At 43.0% G+C, this 9,732-nt stretch overlaps 1 protein-coding gene across 1 annotated transcript in view; it reads right to left on the minus strand.

The window, feature by feature from the left end:
- LOC134460579 (potassium voltage-gated channel subfamily H member 7-like) overlaps nucleotides 1-9,510 on the minus strand; it is a 97,263-nt gene extending 87,753 nt beyond the window's left edge. The window contains exons 1-2 of the mRNA XM_063212957.1: nucleotides 9,435-9,510; nucleotides 6,768-6,998 (exon numbers count right to left, since the gene is read on the minus strand). Of these exons, the coding sequence (XP_063069027.1) occupies nucleotides 6,768-6,998; nucleotides 9,435-9,510 (307 nt within the window). The remainder of the gene's footprint in view (nucleotides 1-6,767; nucleotides 6,999-9,434) is intronic.
- Nucleotides 9,511-9,732: the final 222 nt, after the last annotated feature.

Here is a 9,732-nt window from a genome sequence, read left to right on the forward strand (position 1 = left end):
CCCTGACCGACCATATTAAATGACAGCGTTCAGCCAGTGTGGCAATAGCTCGCTCAGCCCCTGATTACTCCACCACGGGCCATTATACGGCAAAGCCAGAAGCCTTTTGTTATGGATCAGCCACAGTGTACGATCCTCGCTGATTAAAACTTTCGCTTGGGCAAACTATTCGGCAGCACCTAGCAGCGACGGCGGCAAATGGCGACCGTTTACTCAGGTGCTACCAAGCTTGTCTCTGACCCATGAAATATCAGCATTTTCTAATGCGGCCGCCCGCACTTCATTAATTTGTGATGACGGCGGTATTGAAAAGCACAGGAGGATAGAAGAAAAAAGAAGAATGAGAAAGGCACGACTATAAAATTACTTAAAAGCTATGCTGCTGGGCTGACACACAGGGTGTACCAGTAAATAATTGGGAGCAACAGTACCTTCAGTGTAAGAACATCTTCTATGGGGTTTTTGTTGTTGTTGTGCTTCAGTGCTGCAAGGTGCTGCCTGCTTATGAGCCTTTCATGTGTTCTGGGAAGTAGATATTATCCAGTCTCGGCAACTAGTACATCAATATTTTCTTCGAGTTGACCAGTGGAAAATAGCACAAGGAGGGGGGCGATCATGTGTTTCCCATCTCGCCGTTTGGTATTTACCTAATACCCAGAGCACAAGAATGGACTACCATGAGTCTCCACCATGATGGCTAACTTTAGCTCAGTCACGGCGGCAGTGTAGCCTATTGTTTTGTCCGTCTCCTACCTATCTAACTGCCTTCCCCACTTCCCTGATTCAGTGCAAACATGGGTAACTGTGTTTATGGACCCCTCAACCCTTTCCAATGTCTCCGCGAGCCAGAGAAGTAACGACTTCGCTGATGTTGAATTTGAGCTTTATTCACCATCATTCTCTGAGGGTGTGAGGTAGAGGGGGTTGGGGGCTCTCTCTCTCTCTCTCTCTCTCTCTCTCTCCCTCTCTCTCTCTCTCTCTCTCTCTCTCTCTCTCTCTCTCTCTCTCTCTCCCTCTCTCTCTTTCTCTTTCCTGATCCTGTGAAATTCTCCGGCAGTAAAGGCTGTTCAGAGAGAGATGTCTGAGGGATTTGTCTGAGTCCTCCCTTGGCATATGAGAGAGGATGCTCACATTATTGGAGCCGCGCCTGACTTTGGTTCAGTGCACAAATCATTCGGAATAAGTCTCTGTAGAAAATGAGACGCTTAAGACAGTGGGGCAGAGCAAGCAAGGCAGGAGAGAGGGAGCGAAAGAAAAAAAAGGCGAGCCAGGGAAAAAAATATGAAAGGAGAGAGGGAGAGAAGGAGAGAGAGGGAGAGGAGGGAGAGAGGGGGGAAATGAGGGAAGGTGAGGCAGACAAGACAAGGCAGTAAAAAAATGTGTTTGATTCTCTGTGTGAGTATGTCTGAGGAGGTGTGTGTGTGTTACAGAGTGGGAGAAAGAGAGAGAGAGAGAGAGAGAGAGAGAGAGAGAGAGAGAGAGAGAGAGAGAGAGAGAGAGAGAGAGAGAGAGAGAGAGAGAGAGAGAGAGAGAGAGAGAGCAAGGGACAGAATGAGACAGAATGAGACAGAATGAGACAGAATGAGAGAGTTGGGGAGAGATAGAAGGGGGATGAATAGGGCAGGAAAGGCAGAGAGAGAGAGAAAAAGAGAAAGATAGATAGATAGATAGATAGAGAGAGAGAGAGAGAGAGAGAGAGAGAGAGAGAGAGAGAGAGAGAGAGAGAGAGAGAGAGAGAGAGAGAGAGAGCGAGAGCGAGAGAGCGCAAGCGGGATGGTAGGGGAAAGATAGACAGAAATCGAGAGAGAGAGAGAGAGAGAGAGAGAGAGAGAGAGAGAGAGAGAGAGAGAGAGAGAGAGAGAGAGAGAGAGAGAGAGAGAGAGAGAGAGAGAGAGAGAGAGAGAGTGGAAAAGAGAACAAGCCAGAGTGAAAGACACAGAGAGAGAGATGGATAGGCGAAAAGAGACAGACAGACAGAGCCACTGAGACAGCGACAGAGACACATTCCCTCTTGATGGCTTGAATATCACATTTCATTCATATGGCTCCTAAACTGACAGGCAGCGCAGGCAGTGGAAATAGCTCTCCGTTTGGGGGAAAAAAGAGAACATGATCTGATGATGTTGATGATGATGTTGGGATAGATGGATACAAACTATATCGCACAGACAGACCTAAAAAGGGTGGTGGGGTAGCCATCTATCTTAAATCAAGATTTGATGCTTCAATTGTCTTGTCAAAGTCTATTAGTAAACAAATGGAGTTTTTGGCCTTAAATGTGGAAATAGCCCAATCCTTCTCTTTAACTGTTGTTGGATGCTACAGACCTCCATCTGCTACAAAGGAAGCTTTGGCATCCTTACAACAACTTATGTCCATGTTAAATTATAATGAAATCTTAATGGCAGGAGATCTCAACTGGGATTGGTTAAACACAGCCTCTGAAGACTTTAAATCCTTCTGTGACTCTGTCAATCTTAGCCAGTTGATAAATCAACCAACTAGGCCAAACACAAAATGTCCAGGAAAATCAACTCTGATCGACTTAATTTTAACAAATTCCCCACATAAATTTTCATCTGTTGGAGTTTTCTGCAATGACCTGAGTGATCATTGTGCAGTTGTAGCCTGCAGAGACACAAAAATTCCTAAATGTAAACCACGTATCATTTTTAAGAGAAACCTAAAGAAATTTAATATACAGGCTTTTCATCATGATTTATCTTTGGTCACATGGGAACATATTGACTTGCTACCAGATGTTGAGTTAGCTTGGTCTTTTTTCAAAGATAATTTTGAGAGAATTGTAAATAAACACGCTCCCAAAAGGAAACTCAGGGTAAAGGGGGCGAGAAAACCCCTGGTTTTCTCCTGAATTGTCTGATGTCATTCATCAACGAAATCAGGCATGGGCCAAAGCCAGAAAAAGTGACTCTGCCTGTGATTGGTCTATTTTTAGACAATTAAGAAATAAATGCACCTCTCTCATCAAAAAGGCAAAATCAGAGTATTACTTATCTGTTACTACTGAAAATCTCAATAATCCACAGAAATTTTGGAAAGTGATTAAGTCTCTATCCGTGAACAAAACCCCTCAGGCTCTTCCTACATATATTTTAAGTGATTCAGCCCCAGTAACTAATAGGACTGAAATATTAAATTGTTTCAATAAGCATTTTGTGTCATCTGGGTCATTGTTTGAATCTACAAGAAATACTACAGTGCCTCACAATATAAACACAGAAATATGTCATAGAGAACCTTTTATATTTGCGCCCTTCACTGTGCAGCAAGTGCACAAGGCACTCAAAACTTTGAATCAAAGTAAACCTCCTGGGCCAGATTTTATTGAACCTTATTTTTTGAAAATGTCAGCCGATTTTATTGCACAGCCCATCACAACACTTTTTAATTTATCAATTGAAAACAAAGAACTTCCCGTAGTCTGGAAGTCGGCCTTTGTTATTCCGCTTTTAAAAGGAGGCGACCCAGCAGTTTTAACTAACTACAGGCCAATATCTAATTTGTGTGTCCTATCAAAAATCCTGGAATCACTGGTATGGCGAGCAACCTTAAAGACTTTTTATACACAAACAACCTTCTCTCAAGGCTTCAGTCAGGTTTTAGGAAAAAGCACAGTACTATCACTGCTGCCACAAAAGTAGTTCAATGACATACTTGTTGCCCTTGACAAAAAATCAGTACTGTGCAGCACTTTTCATTGACCTTTCCAAGGCGTTCGACACTGTGGACCACACAGTTCTCAGAGAGAGGCTGTCCAGCTTTGGTCTCTCAGATCATGTTGTTTCTTGGTTCACAAATTATTTAAGTGGTAGGTCCCAGTGTATCAAACACGATTACTTGTACTCAGAATTTGTCAGTGTCCACAAGGGGGTGCCACAAGGATCGGTTTTAGGTCCCCTTTTATTTATCATGTACATAAATGATGTGGGTCGGAATGTGTCTGATGCGAACATGCATTTTTATGCTGATGACACAATAATTTATTGCTTCGGGCCATCCGCCGTTAATGCTATTGAATCACTGCAGAAGGCTTTTGATTGTAATCCAACAGACATTTTTTACAGTTAAAATTGCTTCTTAATGCTGATAAGACTAAGCAAATGTTGTTCTCAAAAGCCAAGGAAAGTACCATCAATCATCCCCTCAGTACTCACCCTTGAGGGAACTGAAATTGAGTGGTGGTACGTTTGTATAAATACCTGGGTATTTTGCTTGATGATACTTTGACGTTCAAAGCCCACATTGAAAATCTTGTGAGGAAACTTAAACTAAAGTTAGGTTTTTTATTTAGAAATAAAATTTGTTTTTCCTTTCATGTTTAAGAAGCGCCTTGTCTCTGCAACATTTGTATCCATTTTAGACTATGCAGACCTGCTGTACATGAATGCTTCATCCCAATGTCTGAGTAGATTGACTCTGTGTATCATGGTGCCCTGAGGTTCATCACTAACTGTAGGGCCCAAACTCATCACTGTGAAACTCTATGCCAGAGTTAAATGGTCTTCATGACTACCAGGAGACTTACTCACTGGTATACATTTATTTACAAGGCAATACTCGGACTACTGCCACCCTACATCTGCAGCCTAATCACAGTGAGGAATATTGAGTCTTATGGTCTGCGCTCTAAAGGCCATTTGTTACTCTCTGTCCCTTGCTTCCGCACAGAACTGGGGAAGAGGGCATTTGTGTTTTCAGCCCCTACCTCATGGAACAATCTGCAAAAGGACTTGAAACTAACAGATCTGATTCCATTGAACGATTTTAATTCCAAGATGAGATCACTTGAGACAGAGTCTATTGTCTGTAACTGTTTCAATTGACGTTTTTTTTTACTTGATTTGTTATTTTAATGCAACTGTGTAATTTTAATTTTGTAACTTGAGCCGCCACTTGGCCAGGACACCCTTGTAAAAGAGGTTCTTAATCTCAACGGGTTTATTTTTCCTGGTTAAATAAAGGTTAAATAAAATAAAAAAAAATCTTTGCAGCAAGTGTCTGCAAAGCTTCCTAAGATCTCCCAGAGCAGGCGTGATCACAAGCAGCTTTGCAGGAGCCAGCGAAGAGTATAGTGTGTGTGTGTGTGTGTGTGTGTGTGTGTGTGTGTGTGTGTGTGTGTGTGTGTGTGTGTGTGTGTGTGTGTGTGTGTGTGTGTGTGTGTGTGTGTGTGTGTGGTTGTCAAAGAAAATGCCATGTGTATTGTGTGTGTGTGTGTGTGTGTGTGTGTGTGTGTGTGTGTGTGTTTAAGAGTGTACTGTATGTGTGGGTTACTCACCATCCTTGTGGACGTGTATGTGTGTATGCATGTGTGTGTGGGGATGTGTGTGTATAAGTCAGCATGTGTATGCATGGAATGTTCAATGCATGTGCGTGTTTGTGAGGGTCTACAGTACGAGTATGTGTGTGTGTGTATGAAGTATTCTCCTTATGGATGCACATGTGTTGGTCTAGATGTGTATGTTTGTGTGAGTACGTACAGTACGTCTGCGTGTGTTCATGTATGGTGTGTCTGAATGTATAAGTGAATGCATGTGGATGTGCACGAGTGTGTTTAACAGAGTGTATGATAAGAGTACTCACCATCCTTGTCGTGGTAGCAGTCCTTGTGCTTGGGTGTATGTGTGTATGTGTGCATATAATTATAATTGCACCAGTCTGTGTGCATAGGTAGCCTACATGCTTTTGTGTACATGCTTTTGTGTACATACTGTATACGAAGGGTTTGGTTGAAAGCGGTGCTATCCACCATTTTTGACTTTTTATTATTGGAAATGAATGTTCAGAGACTGTTCAGACATTTTGGGATCATACTTTTTAAACCTATATAAAATGCATTTTGCAATGCAATGCAATGGAATGCCCTATACAAAATGGCAGTGAAACCCTTCATACATAGTGCATGGATGGCATATGCATGAATTGTATGCATGAGCTCGTCAGAACACATAACACAGAGCGTAAGTGGTAGGGTACTCACCACCGTCCTTGCAGTGTTAGGAGTACAACCCTTGTGGATCTTGTAAGTATTTCATGTGTGCTTTGTACGCACGCATACTGTAAGTACAGTATGATATAGGCCTATGTACTGTATGCTGTATGCATGTATGCATGAGAGTGGACTTGTGTGTTAGAGAGTATGGAGGTAGACTACTCACCATTCTTGTGGTGGTAGGTATTTGCATTTGTGCATGTGTGTGTACTGTGTGTGTGTGTGCGTGTGCGTGTGCGTGTGCGTGTGTGTGTGTGTGTGTGTGTGTGTGTGTGTGTGTGTGTGTGTGTGTGTGTGTGTGTGTGTGTGTGTGTGTGCGTGTGTCAGTGTTTAGGTACAGTATACATATGCAAGTATGTATGTTTCTATACCACATGAGCATGTCTGGACACACATGTATGAGTGTATTATTGTACTCACCATCCTTGCAGTGGTAGGAGTTTGTGTGTATGTGTGGATGCCTGTATGTACCTAAACTAATAATAGGCCTAATACTAATAATATGCATATTCTCATACACCATGAGCATGTCTGGACACACATGCATAAGAGTATATAGATACTGTACGTATTACTGTATTCACCATCCTGCAGTAGTAGGTACAAATTATTTGCATGTGTGTGTGTGTGTGTGTGTGTGTGTGTGTGTGTGTGTGTGTGTGTGTGTGTGTGTGTGTGTGTTGCGTGTGTGTATTGCGTGTGCGTGCGTGCATTGCTACAGTACAGGTTATTGGTTTCGGCACTGTGTACTCACCATCCTTGCGGTGGTAGGTGATCTCCACTTTAGTGTCCTCGGAGCTCAGCAGGGCCTGGGCCACCTGGGCGATGGAGTGGTGCTTGGTGAGCTCGCCGTGCAGGAAGTCACAGGTGCAGGGCTTCTGCATGACGTCCGGCCGCGAGAAGCCCGTCATCTCGCAGAAGCCGTCATTGCAGTAGATGATGGCACAGTTGGGCACCCTGGCGTTCGCGATGATGAATTTCTTGTCTAGAGTGGAGGGTGGGAAGGAGGGAGGGAGGGAGGAGGAGGAGTGGGAGGAGGAGGAAGTACAGGATTAGGGCATTAGTGGTGTAGTGTGTAGTGGTGTCTTCTGTCCTGCTACTGCTGCTGACGTTTCTCTTTTTTCCCCTCGTCTTTGACCTTATTCACCCTCCTGTGCCTTCACAGTCTGTTTTTTTGAACACACTGTTTCTGAGGCTCGAGTGAGAGACGTGGTCCAACTATGACTTCTGGGTTTGCTGTGTTGTGACTGTCAGAGTTCAAAATATGCCAATCATAACTATGGAACAACAATGTGGCGCGGCGGTGTATCTTCAGTCAGCTTGTCTTATGTGGCCTAGGGTGTTGAAAATATTTCAATCACAATGCGCCACATATAGCAGCACTGGCAGTGATGTTTTGGGGGCTTGTTTTGTGTACTGATGCATTGTGAGTAATATATTTCAATATTTCAATGTTATTCTTTTTCAAAGATGTTTTTGGGGCTTTTTTTACGCCTTTTTTATGACAGGACAGTTATACAAGTGGGGAGAGAGAGACGGGGAAGGTTCAGCAAATGACCTCGGGCCGGAATCGAACCCGGGTCACCAGTGTAGCAGTCCAGAGCCCAGCCAATTGACCCACGGCTGGGCCTTCAATGTTATTCTTATGTTGCCCAGTGAGTGTGGGAAATATTTCAATCACAGTACACCACATATACAGTACAGTATAACAAGGCCAGCTGTGGCATTTTGGGGGCTTGTCAAATGTAGCCAGATGTTGAGTGCTATCGCCAGCATGAGTCTTGAAAGTATTGCAATCACAACACTTATACTGCACTGGTATGTATATCACAATTGAGGTGTTAGCATGACGTTTTCAAAGCGTAATCAACCTTTATACAAAATTAAAGTGAGTTAATTCTGAATTAAATGTCTCATGTTAGCGTAGCCATAATCACATGTACCGGTGTATATAGTAAATGCTCCTCTGGTTGTGGTGTTCTGGGGGCTAGTCTTCTACAGCCTAGTGGTGAGTAGAGTAGAGTACTTTTATTAATACCGAGGGAAATTAAGGTGTCTGAGAGCTTACATAAATACACAAAAGTGTTTTTATCACAATACACATAATACACAAGAGTGTTGTTATCACCAGTGTGAATACACTTACAGTATGTAGCCTGTTGAAATGTTGAAAATATTTAAATCACAACACATATATTGGTGTTTTGGGGGCTTGTCTTTTGTATCCCAATGATGTTGTGTTTTTTGGGGGGAGCGTATGTTCTGTAGTCTGCTGAGTGTTGTAACCAGCATAACTGCACTTACAGAGCTTAATGAGTGTTAACAATATATTCAATAACAGTGAGTGCATATACAGTACAGTATGTACCACAGACTGTGGTTATGTTTTTGGGGCTTGTCATAGGAAGACAGGCGAGTGTTGAAAACATTTCAACAACAGTGCATATATGCACCCACTGGCTGTGGTCGTGTTTTTGGGGCTTGTCGCATGTAGCCTGCTGAGTGCTGAAAATGTTTCCCATCACAATGTTCATATAGCATGCACCTCTGGTTGGGGTGTTTTTTTAGGGGCCAGTCTTCTGTAGGCTGGCTGGTGGTGAGTGAGTGTTATTATCAGCACTGTGTGAGTGCACATCAGCCAAATCTGTAGCATCTGTCCCACAGGCTGTTGTTAGGACACCACTGAACACTGATGCACTCCAATTACTTCAGTGTGCAGTGTGTACAAAGCCCTCACACTGTGCACAGCACAGGATTTGCATGGTCATGTGGTTAGTTGTAAATCGTGGCCAAAAGCAAATGTATTAAAGTCAGCGAGCATCCCCGGCGGACCGGCACATCCCGGGTCACCCTACCCTACACAGTCAAATTGTGCAGAGTTAATTAAACACTTAGAAAGGGGTAAAAACACTATGGGTGTTAAATACATCTATCTAAGTGTTGCATTAACACTGCAAAATGTACTGTGGTTGCAAACCCTGGCCAAAACCAAATGCATTTAAGTCAGTATCCCCGGTGCGGGCACATCCCAAGTCACCCTACCCTACCTTACACCAAGAGCTTTAGGAAATTTAGCCCCCACTAGCACATTTATTATGGACACATGACATGCTATTCACCCTTGTTACAAAAAAACAACAACAACCATATCATAACATGATATCCTCATGTGTTAATCATGTAATGCAAAGTTATAGTAAGGATAGAACATGTAGGCTATGCATCTGTTCACATAATGATGTACACACAAAATGGTCATGTTAGCACACACACAAGAAAATAGAAACAAAACAACTCAATACAGTTCAATACAATAGTCAATACACTTGTATATGAATCTGATCCATTGATTACTTCTGTGCGGTTCAGGCTGTGAAAAGTGTCTACAAGGCTATAACAATATATTTTATAGACTACTTACTTTGTCCCTCGAATTTCCGTATTATTATTCCAAGAAAGGTATTCTGTGGCGCAACATGACCTCTTCGGACTGGCATGGTTGAATATCTTAACCGACTGCCGTTTGAAGGCGGCTGCTTTAAAAACCCCTGCTGAAGTTACCGTTGTTGTATAATGATATCCCCTTTGTCACAAATCATTGCAGTTTCTTTCCTCTCAGTGACCTCAGCGGTGTTGTTACTTAGACGCGGTCTGGATGGGACTCGCACGGAGCCTCTGAAGAACTCCGCTCCGATGCCACATGGAACCGGGGACCAAAG

Source organism: Engraulis encrasicolus, chromosome 13 (assembly GCF_034702125.1).
Source record: "Engraulis encrasicolus isolate BLACKSEA-1 chromosome 13, IST_EnEncr_1.0, whole genome shotgun sequence".
In the NCBI taxonomy this organism is placed as follows: Eukaryota; Metazoa; Chordata; class Actinopteri; order Clupeiformes; family Engraulidae; genus Engraulis; species Engraulis encrasicolus.